Below are 19,652 nucleotides of genomic sequence, written 5' to 3' on the forward strand. Positions count from 1 at the left end.
CTGGAATTACTTCCCTTTTTCCTGAAGCATTTTTCTTATAAACTGCTTTAGTTGGGGTAGGGAAGTTCTTTCTGGAGTAAATGCTCTTAGGTTGTTTTTTGTTTTGTTTGTCTTAATGTCTTTATTGTGCGCCAAATCTAGGAAAAATAATTTCGTTGAGTGTACAGTCCTAGGATGATCTCTTCCATGTCCACTCCCCTGCCAAGTGATTTGAAGATACTTTTTCCCCATTTCTGGCTTCTAGTTGTTGCTCTTGAGAAGTCAGCATTCAGTCTCACTGAGCTTACTTTGTGAATAATTTGTATTAACTTTGTGGCTGTTTTAAAAATCTTATCTTTGTTGTTGTAAAGCTTCACTGTAGGATGTCCAGGTATGGATTTCTTTTTATTCACCCTGCTTAAAATTGGTCTTCTCAAATGTGAAATTTATATTTCCTCCACTCTGAAAATTGTTTAACCGAAATCTCTTTCACTATTGCTCCTTTCCCATTCTCTGTGTTTCCTTCTGCATCCTTCATAGTTGAATAGTATTCTCTTTCAGTCTAATTGCACATCTCTTGTTTTTGTGTATGGTTTCCATATCATGAAAATTTCTTGGTTTTTCTGAATAATTTCTTCAGTTTAACTCTATAGGTTAGTAATTTTCTTTCCATCAGTATTTAGTCAGTATTACTCTAGACTTCTAGAAGGTGTGGAAGTTATTAATTTTCTCTTGGAGTTCTACTTTGATCCTTCTCTAGTATGCCTGGTCATTTTTTAGTGTATTTTTCCTTTGTATACTTTCTTTTATTTTTGTTAACATAAAAAACACTTTTTAAGACTCTGGTTTTGGTCATTTGAGTATCTGCCATCATTATGGATCTGATTACACAATTGTTTTTGCTTACTCCTGCCCAAGATAGCTTATCTCCTTGGGTACTTCTGCGTTTTTTATTGTAAATTCAGATTCCTGGCATTATGCATATGAGAATTCTTTGAGGCCTGGGTTTAAGTTATCTTCCATCTAGATGGAAATATAAATGGAAAATTTCCATTTATATTTGCTTCTCCTAGTTGCTTAGGCATACCGCTAATATATGACTAAATCAGAGGCATTTACTTTGTGAGGGCAATGGTTTTGTTGGTCCACTAAAAACCCAAATTCTGATCACACAATGGCGCGTACTCCATTGCTCCGTTCCCCACCCTTGTATAAACACTGTTTTCAGTGCTTGCGTTTTCCTCTTTGAATTTCTGCTTTCTCATATCTAGCCTCTGATAATTTTCCTTAATTAATTACCGGGTTGGCTCTGCCTTAACAACAACATTTTTGAGGTATAAATTACAGACTGTAAAATTCACCCTCACCCCTTTTAACTATACAATTCAGTGATTTTTTTACTAAATTTACGGAAGTATGCAGCCATTCCCACAATCCAGTTTGGAATTTTTCTATCATCCATGCATGCTTCACTTTTTGGTAGCTTATCCTCTGTTCCATCATCATTTCCCTTAGAGATTTGGGAGTAAATGGTAGAAATTTGAGTGGTTCTGAAATTTATATGATGTGCAGTTGGGACTACTTAATGCATGACAGACTTGGGAAGTTGAGTTATTGTTATTTTTTCCCTTTTTTGAGAGTTCAGACTCAGCCATTTTGAAGAGGAAAATTCAGGTGGTTGCTTGATGAAAAGCATCAACGGCAAGTAATTTAGGTTTTGAACTTCCTCCTCTTCAGCATTATGATTGTGGTATCACTATGTAGACTTAAAAGCTGCCTTTTCCAAAGTTCTTCTCACTTGTTTTACTCTGACAAAGTAGGCGTAGGCTGTTGGGTCATTAATAAATGATTAATTTATTACCAAGAACAAAAATAAATCTTAACTTCTTCACACGGTCCAGAGTAAGGGGCAGTGAAGCAACTTAGCCAAATATCAGTGAGAAGCAGTTACTCATGACAGTGGGAACAACTTGTGCTTGAGTTTAAACAAATTTCAACTTCATTTAAAGTCATCAACACATGTTATAATAGACAAAATGCTGTCTAAATGGGGTATTTTTCCACTAAGGAACTTCATAAATTTTATTTCAGAAAAGAAGATATAGTATAAAGGTAGGGTTTTCCTAAATGTTTGAAAAGTCTTTTCTGCAGTGTGCAGATGTCCTGTTTGTTGACTGATACAGCCTGGCTTTGAGATTTTTCTTTCTCCACAGCACAGATTGTTACTGCACTACTCCTGAAACTAGCAAAAATCCAGAGCTTTTTTTTTTTTTTTTTTTTTTTTTTAAATTTAAAATCAGGGAGTTGCTGGTTTTCTGAAACTTTCTGCTCTTCTGTGAGGTCCAAATTTACGCAATGTAGGCATCAGCCATGCAAGAGGCCTTCATGATTTCAAAGCTAGTGGTTATAGATAGTGTCAGTCTTAGCCCACTTCTTGGATTAGCAGAAATGAAAGATGAAGTTGTTAATACACAAGTTACCGTGGTGGCAGAGATGCAATCATTTATTCTCAGCACAAATCTAGAGGTACTGTGCAGCACTCTACCAGGTTCTCTACAAGCGAGCTGCTGAGTATTTTTGATTCAAACTTCCAAATCTTCTTCAGTCTCAGAATCAGTTGTTCTTCCAAATTTTTAGAGCCCCAGGAGACATTTAGAAAGCCCGTCTTCTCACTCTCTGCTTTCACTGTCTTCAAGCCTGGCACTAGTATATGAGGTTAGCCTCTCAGCTTCTCAGAGAGCTATGGTTGAGATGTTGCATTTGCACATTTGTCATTGTTAGAAGTGAGTAGCCCTGTCCCTGGAGGGTGAATAGAAGCTCATTCATCTGGAGAAGACTGTCAGTGACAGGCGCCCGCTTCTTCCTCCTCAGCCAGGCAGGGTGGCCTCCTGAAACAGGCAGTGTACTCATGTAGAGCATAACTGCTTCAGCAGTACATCAGAAAGCATCTCAAGTAATGTTTTAAAAGAAAGAACAAGTCTTCCATAACCTTTATTTTGTTCGGTGTTGTATCAGGAAACAGGAAGATGATTTACAGAACTTACCCATTTCAGCCTCAGCCACACACCCATCCTCAGGTGTCTGATCTGCAGTGGGTGATAGTCTACATAATCTTTGCTTCTTAATTTAAGTGTTTTTCTAGTTTTTACAGATTCATAAAATTGGAGAGTACAAATTGAAATAAAATTGTGGTAGTTGTGACTAGACAGTAGAAGATAGAAACACAGTGACAGACCTTCCTGAATTTAACACTTGGCTGGCCTCCCAAATGGCAGGAGTGGGGCAGGGGTACTAGGTCTTAATATGCTCACCTCACCAGGAATCTTTGTTAGTCCCAAACTACTAATTCAGTGATGAACCTCAAATTTTATATTTGTTTTTCGTAATGCCTTCTTAAAGAATTGAAGCAATGGGAGTTACAGATTCATGAATACATCCTATTTAAGCTTTTCCCTTCACTGTAGCATCATAAATTCTACATTTGAGGGATTATTATTTTTAGGAGTTTTGTATTCTATAAAATATAGTTTTGGTCATATTTTGTAATAATTTTTTAAGAGAGGGAGAAAATGGGGGAGGGGCAGAGGGAGAGAGAGAATCTTAAGCAGACTCTGCGCCGAGCACTTAGCCCGACTTGGGGCTCCATCTCACAACCCTGAGATCACGATCTAAGCCAAAATCAAGTGTCAGATGCTTAACTGGCTGAGTCACCTGGGTGGCCCTGCAGTAACTTGAAACAAACTAATAGAAGTCTGCAATCAACTCTAGCTATGTATTATGATCATGAAGACCATTGTCTCTTTGCCCAGATCCAGATGATACTAGAAAGTAGAATTGTAATCTTTAGGGGCAGTAGAAATGGGATTTCTTTGTGGGATTTTGAAGTCCCTGAACATTAAGGATCTGGCTTCATTTTTCACTTCCTTGCATGTTATATTTTAAATTGCATGTTCTTTTGTTTCTTATGGTTAGGATTCTGATAGCAGTCTTACAGAAAGCTGATAATCCCTAACCATACTACTGCAAACAACTGCCGTAATAATATGTAATTTTTCTTATGCCTTTATGTGCTTATGTTGGGTGGAGGAGTGAAAATCAAAGGTTATTGCCCTTGCCCTTGTTTACTCTGGCATTTAAGCTCCCAGAAAGTGCCTCTGATGTTCAGCTGCCTACGCCTTTGTCATTCATAACTCAATTTGCAACTGGGGGAAAGATGTGTCTTAGCACTGTGTATTCATTTGGTTCTTGGCATTGCTAATGGTATTGGGAAGCCTGTTCATTTAGAAACAGGGGTAAGTGATCACGTCCCTCACAGTTGCTCCAGAGCAGCCTTCTCAGCCCCAGTGGTCCGCAGGAGAGCAAGTATGACACAACCTGGAAAGATTGTTTCTGGATACATGAGCAGTGTGACAAAGATACTCAGATAGGAAGGATAGGATTTTATTTCAAATGAAGCGGTACCATTCAGGAAAGAGGCCAGCTGTCAGTGCTTTCGAGAACCCACTCAAAGGACAGTTCTGCTCTTAACTGTGGAACATCAGCCCTGTTACTTCATACGCTTCTGAGGAAGATGGCCTTGGGCACATCTTGATTTCGTCTTAATACTATTTCCTTATGTGAAAAATAGCTTTATGTTCAAATAAAACTCCTTTTGGCTTAGTAAGCATCCATTCACCCATCACATGAGAATAGCAACTCAGAATCTCTATTTCTTTTCTTCAAGAACAGCTGCATAGTATATTTTTATTTGAGGATACCAACTATTCTTTCCCGATGCCCTTGGTTCTTTAGCTTTTCTCATTTGTCCGCACCATGAGAACCTCTTTCTGAAGCTGTTGTTCAGGCAGATTCGAGCACATGTAAAACCTTGAGTTACATGCCTTAAAATCTCTAAGCTTCTGCCACCAGCTTAAAGTGTGGCCTTTATTACAGGTATGTACAATGGCACAGAGATTTTTTTTTTAATGTTTGTGTTTTATTTATTTATTTATTTTCAAGATTTTATTTATTCATCTGAGAGAAAGAGAGAGACAGCATAAGAAGGAGGAGTGGCAGAGGGAGAGGGAGAAGCAGGCTCCCCACTGAGCTGGAAGCCTGACTACCTGGGATCGATCCAGGGATCCTGGGATCATGACCTGAGCCGAAGGAAGACGCTTAACCATCTGAGCCACCCAGGCGACCCTATGCTTGTGGTTTTTTGTTTTTTTTTTTTCTTTAATTTTATTTTTTATAAACATATATTTTTTTCCCCAGGGGTACAGGTCTGTGAATCGCCAGGTTTACACACTTCACTGCACTCACCATAGCACATACGCTCCCCAATGTCCATAATAACCCCACCCCCCCAACCCCCCTCACCCCAGCAACCCTCAGTTTGTTTTGTGAGATTAAGAGTCACTTATGGTTTATCTCCCTCCCAATCCCATCTTGCTTCATTTACTCTTCTCCTATCCCCTTAACCCCCATGTTGCATCTCCTCTCCCTCATATCAGGGAGATCATATGATAGTTGTCTTTCTCCGATTGACTTATTTCGCTAAGCTTGATACCCTCTAGTTCCATCCACGTCATCGCAAATGGCAAGATTTCATTTCTTTTGATGGCTGCATAGTATTCCATTGTGTATATGTACCACATCTTCTTTATCCATTCGTCTGTTGATGGACATCTAGGTTCTTTCCACAGTTTGGCTATTGTAGACATTGCTGCTATAAACATTCGGGTGCATGTGCCCCTTCGGATCACTACATTTGTATCTTTAGGGTAAATACCCAGCAGTGCAATTGCTGGGTCATAGGGTAGTTCTATTTTCAACATTTTGAGGAACCTCCATGCTGTTTTCCAGAGTGGTTGCACCAGCTTGCATTCCCACCAACAGTGTAGGAGGGTTCCCCTCTCTCCGCATCCTCGCCAGCATCTGTCATTTCCTGACTTGTTAATTTTAGCCATTCTGACTGGTGTGAGGTGGTATCTCATTGTGGTTTTGATTTGTATTTCCCTGATGCCGAGTGATGTGGAGCACTTTTTCATGTGTCTGTTGGCCACCTGGATGTCTTCTTTGCAGAAATGTCTGTTCATGTCTTCTGCCCATTTCTTGATTGGATTATTTGTTCTTTGGGTGTTGAGTTTGCTAAGTTCTTTATAGATTCTGGACACTAGCCCTTTATCTGATATGTCGTTTGCAGATATCTTCTCCCATTCTGTCAGTTGTCTTTTGGTTTTGTGAACTGTTTCCTTTGCTGTGCAAAAGCTTTTGATCTTGATAAAATCCCAATAGTTCATTTTTGCCCTTGCTTCCCTTGCCTTTGGCGATGTTCCTGGGAAGATGTTGCTGCGGCTGAGGTCGAAGAGGTTGCTGCCTGTGTTCTCCTCAAGGATTTTGATGGATTCCTTTCTCACATTGAGGTCCTTCATCCATTTTGAGTCTATTTTCTTGTGTGGTGTAAGGAAATGATCCAATTTCATTTTTCTGCATGTGGCTGTCCAATTTTCCCAACACCATTTATTGAAGAGGCTGTCTTTTTTCCATTGGACATTCTTTCCTGCTTTGTCGAAGATTAGTTGACCATAGAGTTGAGGGTCTATTTCTGGGCTCTCTATTCTGTTCCATTGATCTATGTGTCTGTTTTTGTGCCAGTACCATGCTGTCTTGATGATGACAGCTTTGTAGTAGAGCTTGAAGTCTGGAATTGTGATGCCACCAACTTTGGCTTTCTTTTTCAATATTCCTTTGGCTATTCGCTGTCTTTTCTGGTTCCATATAAATTTTGGGATTATTTGTTCCATTTCTTTGAAAAAAATGGATGGTACTTTGATAGGAATTGCATTAAATGTGTAGATTGCTTTAGGTAGCATAGACATTTTCACAATATTTATTCTTCCAATCCAGGAGCATGGAACATTTTTCCATTTCTTTGTGTCTTCCTCAATTTCTTTCATGAGTAGTTTTTAGTTTTCTGAGTATAGATTCTTAGTCTCTTTGGTTAGGTTTATTCCTAGGTATCTTATAGTTTTGGGTGCAATTGTAAATGGGATTGACTCCTTAATTTCTCTTTCTTCTGTCTTGTTGTTGGTGTAGAGAAATGCAACTGATTTCTGTGCATTGATTTTATATCCTAACACTTTACTGAATTCCTGTACCAGTTCTAGCAGTTTTGGAGTGCAGTCTTTTGGCTTTTCCACATATAGTATCATATCATCTGCGAAGAGTGATAGTTTGACTTCTTCTTTGCCGATTTGGATGCCTTTAATTTCTTTTTGTTGTCTGATTGCTGAGGCTAGGACTTCTAGTACTATGTTGAATAGCAGTGGTGATAACGGACATCCCTGCCGTGTTCTGACCTTAGTGGAAATGCTTTCAGTTTTTCTCCATTGATAATGATATTTGCGATGGGTTTTTCATAGATGGCTTTGATAATATTGAGGTATGTGCCCTCTATCCCTACACTTTGAAGAGTTTTGATCAGGAAGGGATGCTGTACTTTGTCAAATGCTTTTTCAGCATCTATGGAGAGTATCATATGGTTCTTGTTCTTTCTTTTATTAATGTGTTGTATCACATTGATTGATTTGCGGATGTTGAACCAACCTTGCAGCCCTGGAATAAATCCCACTTGGTCGTGGTGAATAATCCTTTTAATATACTGTTGAATCCTATTGGCCAGTATTTTGGTGAGAATTTTTGCATCTGTGTTCATCAAGGATATTGGTCTGTAGTTCTCTTTTTTGATGGGATCCTTGTCTGGTTTTGGGATCAAGGTGATGCTGGCCTCATAAAATGAGTTTGGAAGTTTTCCTTCCATTTCTATTTTTTGGAACAGTTTCAGGAGAATAGGAATTAGTTCTTCCTTAAATGTTTGGTAGAATTCCCCCGGGAAGCCATCTGGCCCTGGGCTTTTGTTTGTTTGGAGATTTTTGATGACTGTTTTAATCTCCTTACTGGTTATGGGTCTGTTCAGGCTTTCTATTTCTTCCTGGTTCAGTTGTGGTAGTTTATATGTCTCTAGGAATGCATCCATTTCTTCCAGATTGTCAAATTTGTTGGCATAGAGTTGCTCATAATATGTTCTTATGATTCTCTGTATTTCGTTGGTGTTAATTGTTATCTCTCCTCTTTCATTCATGATTTTATTTATTTGGGTCCTTTCTCTTTTCTTTTTGATAAGTCTGGCCAGGGGTTTATCAATCTTATTAATTCTTTCAAAGAACCAGCTCCTAGTTTCGTTGATTTGTTCTATTGTTTTTTTGGTTTCTATTTCATTGATTTCTGCTCTGATCTTTATGATTTCTCTTCTCCTGCTGGGTTTAGGGTTTCTTTCTTGTTCTTTCTCCAGCTCCTTTAGGTGTAGGGTTAGGTTGTGTACCTGAGACCTTTCTTGTTTCTTGAGAAAGGCTTGTACCGCTATATATTTTCCTCTCAGGACTGCCTTTGTTGTGTCCCACAGATTTTGAACCGTTGTATTTTCATTATCATTTGTTTCCATGAATTTTTTCAATTCTTCTTTAATTTCCTGGTTGACCCATTCATTCTTTAGAAGGATGCTGTTTAGTCTCCATGTATTTGGGTTCTTTCCAAATTTCCTCTTGTGATTGAGTTCTAGCTTCAGAGCATTGTGGTCTGAAAATATGCAGGGAATGATCCCAATCTTTTGATATTGGTTGAGACCTGATTTAGGACCGAGGATATGATCTATTCTGGAGAATGTTCCATGGGCACTAGAGAAGAATGTGTATTCTGTTGTTTTGGGATGAAATGTTCTGAATATATCTGTGATATCCATCTGGTCCAGTGTGTCATTTAAGGCCTTTATTTCCTTGTTGATCTTTTGCTTGGATGATCTGGCACAGAGATTTTAAAAAAATCTGTTTGTCCTCTGAAGTACGTAATCAATCTGTGAAAAATAAAACACCATTGGTGCTCTTGGCGTGTGTTCCGTAGAAGACCAGGGCTGGGAGTAGGTATACATGTGTTTTCTTCAGCCTTCAAAAGAAAAATCTTCAAAGATCTTTTCATGGTGTTCCTTCTTCTAGGTTGCCAACTTGGCCTGTTCCATCTCAAACAATGAAGAAGGTGTAAAACTTGTTCGAATGTCAGCAAGCCAGCTAGAAGCCCTCTGTCCTCAGGTAAGGTATGACCGGGAATGTTTATTGTACCACCCAACTGGATTTCAGTTAGGTGAAAATGAGGTGTTTTTTTGTTTTGTTTTGTTTTTTTAGTTTTGTTTTTAGGACTTTACATTGAAGTCTTGGGGTATAAAACACTGATCCAGAATTCATGTAGCTTGGAGATATTTGTGTTTAACTTCAAGTGACATTTCCCTGGGGCATCACATGTTACTGTCCTCTTGCCCTTCATTAAAAATGCATAGTGTCTTTTAACTGCTGGCAAATGGAGGGGGTAGTGACCACACTATTTGATCTGCACATTCCTTGAGAGAGGGCCATTTGTAACATCTGGCAGTCCCGCAGTTAGGGTAGGTACTTCGTGAACCTGACTCTAGAAACAGCCACCCGCCTGTGCTCCTCCTTAATGCCTGGAATTTGGATTTCTGTGTTGGAGAGAACAAGATTCAAGAGCTAGAATCGTTACTCTGTAATGTCCTAAAGTATGTCCCGATACGGATATTAATAATGTAATTCAGCCAGCTACTGAATTAAAAGCTTGAGAACTTTTCTCCATTTATAATGGCATATTGGAAGACTGGCGATTAGGCTAGGTTAAGCATCTGGAAAAAGACTTAGAAGCACATAGAAGAACAGTAACTTTGTTAAATGCACAGTGTGTTGCCTGCCTCCTGTGAGGGGAATGGACTGTGTCTATGCCTGAAGCTCTTTGACAGCCACAGGTGTTCTTAAGCAGTACAAGTGCTGTTTCCCATGGAAGACGCTGCCTCTGATTTCCCACGTAGAGACTGCCTTATTGGCATACTCTGAGGATTTACATTCACTCTCGAGATGTCCTGCCAGATGGCAGTGGCCAGATAGAAGGAAACAAAGCAGAGGAACTGGAGTAACAGAAGACAGGTCCCAGTAATGAAGTTTCTGTGTTATGTCTGCAGCCAGCGTTAAAATATGTTGAGGTCTTATGTAAACAATTCCTGATACTCAGGATAGGCCACCATGGTGAGTTTATCTGGGATAATCTGGTTGTTTATCTGGGATCCTGACTGGTGCACAGGTTAGTTAGGGAATTTGTTCTTTGTTCTCCTCTTACCTATGTGGATGTAATGTGCCAATGAGAGTTGCTTTGTCTAAACAGTAGTGTGATGGGCCACGGAATAAATCTATATTACGTGATGGACATCTTCACAGTTTTAATCCCGTTGTGAAATCTGGTGGGAATCTGGTAACTATAAAGATAGAAGCACAGTGGATTCGGTCACATGTAGAAAGTTCATGATGACCAAATTTTATGAAGTAAATTTAAAGTAGATTTCTAAGATTTGGCCTCTTTTCCTCAAGTTTGCCATTTTACCCTATCAGCACTTTGTTTTTAATGTCTTTAGCTCTCCATTTGGTTTTGAAATGCTTGAAAAGTGACAATGCTTTCACATATCAGCTGAAACAGATGGTAACATACGCTGATCACACCTACCAAGATTATTTATATAAATGATCTTAAGGCCTAGGAGAAAAATCTCTTGGAGAGTCTAGTAGATCTAATGAAACGATGGTGGGCATAAATCATGTGTGGCTGGGCTGTGGTGTGCTGGTTTGCGTTTGCTATTGAGATCATTGCTTCTCTCTTGGGTAGTTTCCTTTCTTCTACTAGGACACACCCTCAAGGGAAGTAGGCCTAGAACAGTACCCAGACCACACTTGGTATTGACTGTGTGTTCTGGATAAAAGCATTTCTCTAGGTGTGTTTCTTCTCTCCTAGACCCTGGCCTAGGCTCATTTCTACTCATGCTCAGAAGCCAGGCTGAGCATGCTCCTTGAGGCAAATGGAGCTGGCGTTTGCAGGCATGGCAGTGACAGACTGAGTACTGTGTGGTGTTTCTACACGAGGCAGGGCAATTTCACTCCAGACCATTGTTGCCAGGTCCTTTATTTTCTTTCTTTTTTTTTTTTTTTAATTTTAATTTTAATTTTTAATTTTTTTTTTTTAAGATTTTATTTATTTGTCAGACAGAGATCGCAAGTAGGCAGAGAGGCAGAGCAGGTGGGGAGGGGAAGCAGGTTCCCTGCTGAACAGAGAGCCCAATGCAGGGCTCGATCCCAGAACCCTGGGATTATGACCTGAGCCGAAGGCAGAGGCTTTAATGCACTGAGCCACCCAGGCGCCCCTTTTTTTTTAATTTTTAAAAAGATTTTATTGACATGTTCGTCAGAGAGAGCGAGAGCACAAGCAGGGGGAGTGGTAGGCAGAGGGAGAGGGAGAAGCAGGCTTCCTGCTGAGCAGGGAGCCCCATGCGGGACTCGATTCCAGGATCCTGTGATCATGACTCAAGCTGAAGGCAGATGCCCAACTGACTGAGCCACCCAGGCGCCCCTCCTTTTGTTATTTTTATTTATTATTTCTAAAAATGACTTTGTTTATTTGAAAGAGAGAGAAAGCATGAGAAGGGCAGAGAGAGAGTGAGGAGCAGACTCCCCACCGAGCGGTGAGTCCAAAGCGGGGCTTGCATCAAGATCATGACCTGAGCTGAAGGCAGACGCTTAACTGACTGAGTCACCCAGGCATCCCTCCTTTCATTATTATTATTATTATTTAAGATTTTATCTATTTATTTGACACAGAGAGAAACAGCAAGAGAGGGAACACAAGCAGGGGGAGTGGGAGAGGGAGAAGCAGGCTCACCGTTGAGCAGGGAGCCTGATGTAATACGGGACTTGATCCCAGGACTGTGGGATCCTGACCTGAACCACCCAGGCGCCCCCTCCTTTCCTTATTTTTAAAGAGAAGTCAACAATTCAGATTTATTTCTCAGGTCTCCTTTTTAAATGATAGGTAACTAATGAAAAAGTTTTGAAAATCTTGGACTATTGTCAACTTTTCTGGGACTGCATCTGGCTTACTCTGGCTCATGTGTTGCATGCCCAAAGGGCCTCTTCTTCAAAGATGCAGGTGGCCATCCCTCTGGGAAGGAGGGCCTTCAGTGGGGCCTTTTCTTTACTCTTCATCCTTATTTGGGCAGTGACCTCTAGCACGAGGGCCCTAGCGCTGAGGTGTTCCTTTCCATAGTCACTGGTTTGTGGATAAACAGAGTCTAGGCAAGTTAATCAACTCAGTGAGGTAGTTCACCAGGAGTTTAAGATGGGGTTTTTATTAGAGTGTATCTTTCTTTGTGGCGAGGCTGCTGTCAGTATCTGGCCCGAGGATGGAGTACCTATGAGGCGTTTCCAGGCTGTTTTCTGTGCCTCACACACAGGCTCTTGCATTTAGAAATCAGGTCCCTGTGCTGGGGATGCCCTCCTTGTGTGACTTCCTGGGGGCTGCTTTTCTCTGGCCCCCACGTACAGTTTGGAGTTGGTTCCTAGACCTTATTTTTCTTTCTAAAGGGGAGAGATGATAGATGGAGCCTCTAGAGGAGCTTCCCCCCCCACCCCCCACTTTTCAGTCCACCCAAGGGCAGATTAACTTTTGGAAAGGGGAGCTAATCTGAATTACTCACTTTTTAGCATCTAAACAACATTAAGTTCAAATATTTGAGATTAATTAAAGTTGAGGAAGTAACCTGAAAAGTGGCTTTTTTTCATTGCTTGGGGGATTTAAAAAAAAATGCACCGCATTTTTTGGTGATTTGCTATTGTAAGAAAGGAAGTAGGTCATCTGTCTCTGCCTGCACTGCCTTCTACTCTGTGGCTGCACTCTCTCTTCATCAGGAGCAAGACCTGCTTCCATCTGAACACAGAGCCCTAATCTCACATGCTTTTATAAGGAAAAAGCCCAGCTGTTTTGAGGAAAGGTCTCAGTCTGTACCCCACATATCTTTGACATGTCTTGTTTGTGAACGCTCCCAAGTCTTAGTCCATGGTAGCTGCTTAATATATTTCACTTGTTAGTTCGCTTGTTGCTGGCTAGGGGGAACAAAAGGAAAAAGCAAAAGAAGAATGTTTCTGACAATTGCGTCTTTAAAATTGTAGGAAGGCATTTTGGAGATGATCTCACTTAATATTTTATTTTTCTTACTTCATTTGCGAGAATGAGCATTGTACGTTTAGGTTAATACAGAGCTGGCCCTTTAATAATTCATAGAGCCTGGTTTCAATGTGTGGCCTTTCTTGGAAATCTACACAAGGTTGAATTAAGTATTTGAAGCCACTGTTTATCTGCATTTCTTTCTTTTTTCTTTCTTGTACTTCTCACTAACTAGAGAAATAACTTCTAAAATTGCCTATTCTTTCTTGTGCCTCCTTAGATCTATCTTCTATATTGCCGCTTTTCCCTTTGTGCTTCTGGGAACACTGATCATTTTTGTGGCTGACAGGCTTAACAAGCATCAAATAAGCACAAATCCACACAGGCCTGGCCTATCGTGGTGAGAAAATATATAGCTCTTAAAGGAGCATCCAAGGCATACAGGCCATGGTACCGTGACCTCAGCTCTCACTCATCTATTATTTCACAATGAGAAGACCATCTGTCTTTGAACCAGCTCATTCTTCCATTTTTTATATTGTCTAATCTTTTCTTTCAGAGCATTTTCACAGAAGACCTTGAAGGACATGCTTCTGACTAAGTTTCTGTCCCTTGCCTGCCCCCACCCCACTTCCACTCACTCTGACAGGGCTGTGCAGTAACAGGCCGCCAGAGGGGATGCACTCTCCTTGTAGGGCTTGTGTTTGGATACTGGTCTCTTCTCTTTTCTCATAGAATCTGATTTCCATATCCTAACATTTGGAGAGTGTTTCCTTCTCTTCTGTTTTCTTGAAGTCTGTGTAACAGGTATTAGTCCTTTAAATGTTGGGGATCATTTACCAATGAAGTCTTTTGGCCTATAGTTTTCTGTGTGGGAAGGTTTTTAACAATTCAGTTTCTGTTACAGATTCAAATTCAAGGCTGTTTCTTCTTGAGTGAGGTTTGGTAATTTATGTTGCATCAATTACTACTCTGTTTTTCCTTCCACTTGCTTTCTGTTTAATTTGCCCTTCTTTCTCTAGTTTCTGAAGTTCAAAACATTGAGATAATTGATTTGATAGGTTCTTTTCTAATGTCACACTTAAACATTTAATGCTATAAATTTGTCTTAAAGCACTGCTTTAGCTGCATCCCACAAATTCTAATGGGTGTGTTAGATAGTACGGGAAGGTCAGGAAAGATGTCACTGAGAATGTGATTTAGAAGCATTCTGGAGGATATGAGGAAGCATATCTGGAGGATATAACCCAGCAGGCCGTGGAGAGTACCTGAGGGGAGAGCACTGCAGGTAGAGTGAATAGCAAACACAGAGGCTTTGATCAAGTGGGTGAAATGAGTTCATGTGGTTTGGGGCCTTTTAGGGCCATGGTAAGGCTTTTGGCTCTTTACTCTGAGTGACATGGGAAGCCATTGAAGGATTTTGAGTAGAGGATTGACATGATTTAACTTAGGTTTGAACACAGTCTCCATGACGTTTGTCGGGAGGGATAAAAGCAGAAATACTCCTCAGGAGACTGTGTTAAGTAGAATAATCTCTTCTTCCCCTCTACCAAAAATGTTCATTTCCTAATTCCTAAAACCTATAAAAATTACCTTTTATGGCAGAGGGACTTTTCAAAGGTTTAAAAAAAAAAAAAACTTAAGAATCTTTATCTAGTTAGATTACCCAGGTGGCTCCCCAGTATAATCACAGGGGTCCTAATACACAGGAGGCAAAGGTTTCAGCATCTGAGAAGATACTCTGAGTGTGGAAGAAGGAGTTGGAGTGATGTGGCCACAAGCAGAGGAATGTGGGCATCCTCCAGGAGTAGGACTGGATTCCCCCCCAAGAGCCTCTAAAATGAATAGGTCTGCTGAACTTTGATTTTAGCTGTCTAAGATCCAAGTTAGACTTCTGACATCCAGAACTTTAAGATAATACATTTTTGTGTTGTTTTAAGCTAAACTACTTTGATAATAGTATGTTATAGCAGCAATAGGAAAGCGAAACAGAAGCTACAGTACTAATCCATGAAAGAGGACAGTGGACATGGTGAGCACTGGTTAGAGTCGGTGTGTATTTTGATAGAATTTACTGAATGATTAGAAGTGAAGTGAAAGGAAAGGAGAAGAGCCAGGGAGAAATCAGGATTTTCAGTCTCAGTAGCTTGAAGGATGGAACTGTCATTTATTTTAATAGGGAAAGTGGTTTAAGGGAAGAATTGAGGAGCTCAGTTTTGGACATGGTAATTAGATATGCAAGATACTAAGTGCAATTCAAGGAACAGTTCTGGACAGGATGTATAAATTGAGACTAATCAGTACATACATGATGCTTAAAGCCTGAGCCTGAATGTACTCATTAATAGAATGCCCATATCTATAGTAAAAAGGTCTAGGAACTAAAACGGGGTTCTCTAGCATTTAGAGTTTTGGGAGGTGAGCAATGTCCAGCAGTGGAGATTGAAGGGTTAGTAAGACCAGAAGAACACCAGAAGCTGGTTTTACCTTGGAAGCCAAGTGAAAAACAGTGTGTCTAGGAACGGTGTTCATTCATGTCAAATGGTTGTAAAAAGTGAACTGGGAATTTATCCTTGAGCAACATGTAGATGTCATAAGTTACTTTGGACAAAAGAAGTCTAGGTAGAGTTGAGGAGACACAAGCTTGACTGGAGTGGGTTCAGGAGAGAAGAGAGGGATTGAGTTTGGCATGTTGGCAGCTCTTTCAGGTTATTAGGTAATGTTTATAGAGACGGGGGGTGGTAGCAAGAGGTGGATATGGGATTGAGAGTGTTCCTTATTTTTTATTTTTAGTCGGAAGCTATAATAGCATGGTTTTCTTTTTTTTCTTTTTCTTTTTTTTTTTTCGGATTTATTTTACAGAGTGTGTGTGTGTTGGGTGAGTGTGCAAGGGGCAGAGGGAGAGGATATCAAGCAGACTCCCCTCTAAGTGAGAAGCCTGATGGAGGCCGTGATCTCAGAACCCTGAGATCATGACTTGAGCCAAAACCAAGAGTCAAAGACAGCCAACCGACAGAGCCACCCAGAAGCCCCTGTAATAGCATGTTTTTATGTCTACTTGATGAAAAATAGTCAGTAGAGAAGTAGTGACAGTATAGAATAGAGGGAAATACTGATAGTATAGAATTAGGAAATAGTCCAGTAAAGGGGAAATATTGATACTACAGGGTAGTATTACCAGTATCAAATATTGATAATATAGAAAGGAATATAGATAATCTACATGATCAGTAGAATTCATAAGAAAATCCCAGTATAGATACTGATACCTTTATTGATAATATAGAATGGAGAAATGTTCTGGAGTAGGGAAGACCAAATGAAATCTAGGGGACCGGTGGAAAGAAAGGTTGATTTGACATGTGAGCATACTCTAGAGTGCACACTGTTTTTTTTAAAAGGTTAAGACAGTATGTGGCACAGGTGCAGGTAGGTGGGTAGGTGCAGTGGTAGGAACCTATGGACATTGTCTTCTGATTGCATGCACCTTTCCACTTAAATATGAAGCAGCAGAGTTACAAGCTGAGAGTGAGGATGCTCTCAGGTGTGTTATGGGTTTGAGAAGAAAGTGTGAAACAAATACTAATTTAGAGCCCAGACCTGAAAGAAGGAGACTGACTGGACTAAGGAAATGTCCCCAACATTATGCATCTTGAGTGATCAAGAATTTTAAAGAAAGACCACTCAGCATGATTGGGAGCAGGAAATTGTGAGACATCTGAGTGGAGCTGTTCAGTCTGCAGCACGGATATGAGTGGGGAGTTAGAATGAATGGTCTAGGTAGGAGATGTGGGAGTAGTTGACATCTAAGTGGTATGCAGTAATGAAACTAGATGAAATTACTCACTATGAAGGGAGGAGTGCAGAAAAAGGAGAGAAGGTCGTGTTAAGATGGAACGTTGAGGAACTTTACCGTTAGCGGAAGAAGACAAGGTAGCAAATGAGATAGGAAAAAAATAGCCAGAACAGTGGAAATAAAACAGAAGACGTATTTGACAAAATCTAACATCAAGGCCTAAAAAAAAAAAAAGAAAGAAAGAAAGAACTCTTTGTAAAGCAGAAGAGAATTTGCTCAGCTCAGCCTGATATCTTCATCCTTAATGGTGGAATATAATATTTAGTGGGAACTGGTTGAGCCTTTCCCCCCTACAATCAGAAACAAGACAAGGATATCCTTTTCAACACAGTCAACAGCAGCATTTTAAAAGTTGATATTCACTGTGGTTGTAGTGTCTGGTTTGGGGCTTTTTGCAAATTTATTGAGCAAAAATATTAACTCACACAAATTTTTTTTTCTTTGATTTGTGAGTAAATTTTTCCCCTAATTTCTGTTGGTGATTTTTGGTTCATCTTAGGTAGGCTGTCCCATGTCTTTCCCCCATTTTTCTACTAGTATTTTGGTGTTTTCCTTATGGATTTACCTAACACTGTGTAAGTATACTTAAATAAAGAAGTAAGGTAGTCAAATTTATGAACTGACTTCTCCCATTGTTATTTGGAAATATGGGATATTTTCCAAGAAGTGAGAAATATTTATTTCTTTTAAATATTAAATAAAAGCATAAATAAATTCTTTAGCTTTGCTATCTCATCTTTCTGGTAACAGTCATAGCATTTAAATAGAAGCATGAAGTGAGGCTTTAATTTTATTTTTCTCCGGATAGCACATCAAATGTAAAAATAATATACTATTATTCCCTGCTGGTATGTGATGTCACTTTTATTGTACACTGAATTATGCTCTGTGATAGGGTTTGTTTCTATTTTTATTTTTTTTAAAGATTTTTACTTACTCATTTGACAGAGCAAAAGAAAGATCATAAGCAGGGGGAGGGGAAGAGGGAGAAGCAGGCTCCCCACTGAGCAGGGAGCCCCATGTGGGGCTTGATCCCAGGACCCTGAGACCATGACCTAAGCCAAAGGCAGATGCTTAACCGACTGAGCCACTCAGGCACCTGATAGGATCTGTTTTTAGATGGTTCTCTTCTAATTGCTTTAGCTTTATATTACATTTTAATTATTTCACTTCATTACTCTTGCTCTCTGTTCCCAAGGGTTTTTTTCACTATTCCCAGCTATTTATTGCTCTAGATGAATTTGTGAATAAATAGGTCATTCTTCCTACTCCCAAACAAGAAATATGTTGTTCTTTTTTTTTTTTTTTTTTTTTTTTAAGATTTTATTTATTTATTTGACAGACAAAGATCACAAGTAGGCAGAGAGGCAGGCAGAGAGAGAGGAGGAAGCAGGCTTCCCGCTGAGCTGAGAGCCCGATGCGGGGCTTGATCCCAGGACCCTGGGATCATGACCTGAGCTGAAGGCAGAGGCATTAACCCACTGAGCCACCCAGGTGCCCCGAAATATGTTGCTCTTTATTTGAAATTTTGTCATGTAACTTAGAAAAGTTTAGTCACTTTTACTTCACTCATGTGGGTTTCTTCACCGATTTAACCCCCTTTATTTCCTGTTAATTGCTTTCAGAAAGAACTTAACATTCTCTCATTTTATTTTCTTTTTTTCTGGCATACAGAAAAATTTATTCAATTTTAAAATATATTTATATTGTCTAGCTACCTAATGAACTCTTAATAATTCTAAAATTTTGGGGCGCCTGGGTGGCTCAGTGGGTTAAGCCGCTGCCTTCGGCTCAGGTCATGATCTCAGGGTCCTGGGATCGAGTCCCGCATCGGGCTCTCTGCTCGGCAGGGAGCCTGCTTCCCTCTCTCTCTCTCTCTGCCTGCCTCTCCATCTACTTGTGATCTCTGTCTGTCAAATAAATAAATAAAATCTTTAAAAAAAAAAAAAATAATTCTAAAATTTTTTTCAGTTGGCTTTCCAGTTTCCTAGATAAACAAAGATCGTCTGTATTGAGAAGTAATTTTGTGGTCACTTTCTAACAACTTTTTCTTTTATTCCTTTCCCATTTTATTTTATTGGCTAGAAGGACCATTATATTATTATTTAACTAATGGTGATCATAGGTATAGCATTAATAACATCTTCATTTTTAAGGTAAATGATTCTAGATTTCACCACTAAGTATTATGTTTGATTATTTGAAGTAGTATGTAAGTATCTATATAAGTTACTAAGAGTCATCAGAAATGAGTATTTAATTTATCAAGTATCCTCTGTAAACAGTTCTGTAAATGAAAATGAGAAAGTTAACCTTAGACAAGGTGGTTTTTCTCCATTATACTGTATAAGATACATTACAGAACAAAGAGAGCAATTTTCTCTTTGTAATGGAGGAATTATCTTTGTATTTAAAACATATAATTAATTCCTTGCCCATGTTTATTTGGCTCTCTTAGGAAACATTTACTTCAGCCAGATACTCTTAAAAGGTCTAGCTTGCTCTGATTCATTGATGCATTTAGTGAATCAGTGAGTTAAGAAATGAAGACTGTTGTCCTCAATGGCAAGAAGGAAAAGAGGCAGAGAACAAGCCTTGAGATGATGAAAAGAGGGAAGACCACCGCATAACACATGAAAAGATGATGGGACAGCTTGTCTCACAAGTAATTGACTGTCTAAACCCATATACATTTGAAAGTGGTGGGCTGTCAGTAACTAATAAGTGGACTACCCAG

At 39.6% G+C, this 19,652-nt stretch overlaps 1 protein-coding gene across 1 annotated transcript in view; it reads left to right on the plus strand.

Annotated features, from left to right (window-relative positions):
• CTNNA1 (catenin alpha 1) overlaps positions 1–19,652 on the plus strand; it is a gene marked incomplete at its 5' end in the record, with an annotated part of 117,221 nt that overhangs the window by 76,331 nt on the left and 21,238 nt on the right. Inside the window, one exon of the mRNA XM_032847546.1 lies at positions 9,009–9,101. Coding sequence (XP_032703437.1) covers positions 9,009–9,101 — 93 coding nt within the window. The remainder of the gene's footprint in view (positions 1–9,008; positions 9,102–19,652) is intronic.

This window comes from Lontra canadensis, unplaced genomic scaffold (genome assembly GCF_010015895.1).
Source record: "Lontra canadensis isolate GAN:19392208 unplaced genomic scaffold, GSC_riverotter_1.0 scaffold189, whole genome shotgun sequence".
Taxonomy (NCBI): Eukaryota; Metazoa; Chordata; class Mammalia; order Carnivora; family Mustelidae; genus Lontra; species Lontra canadensis.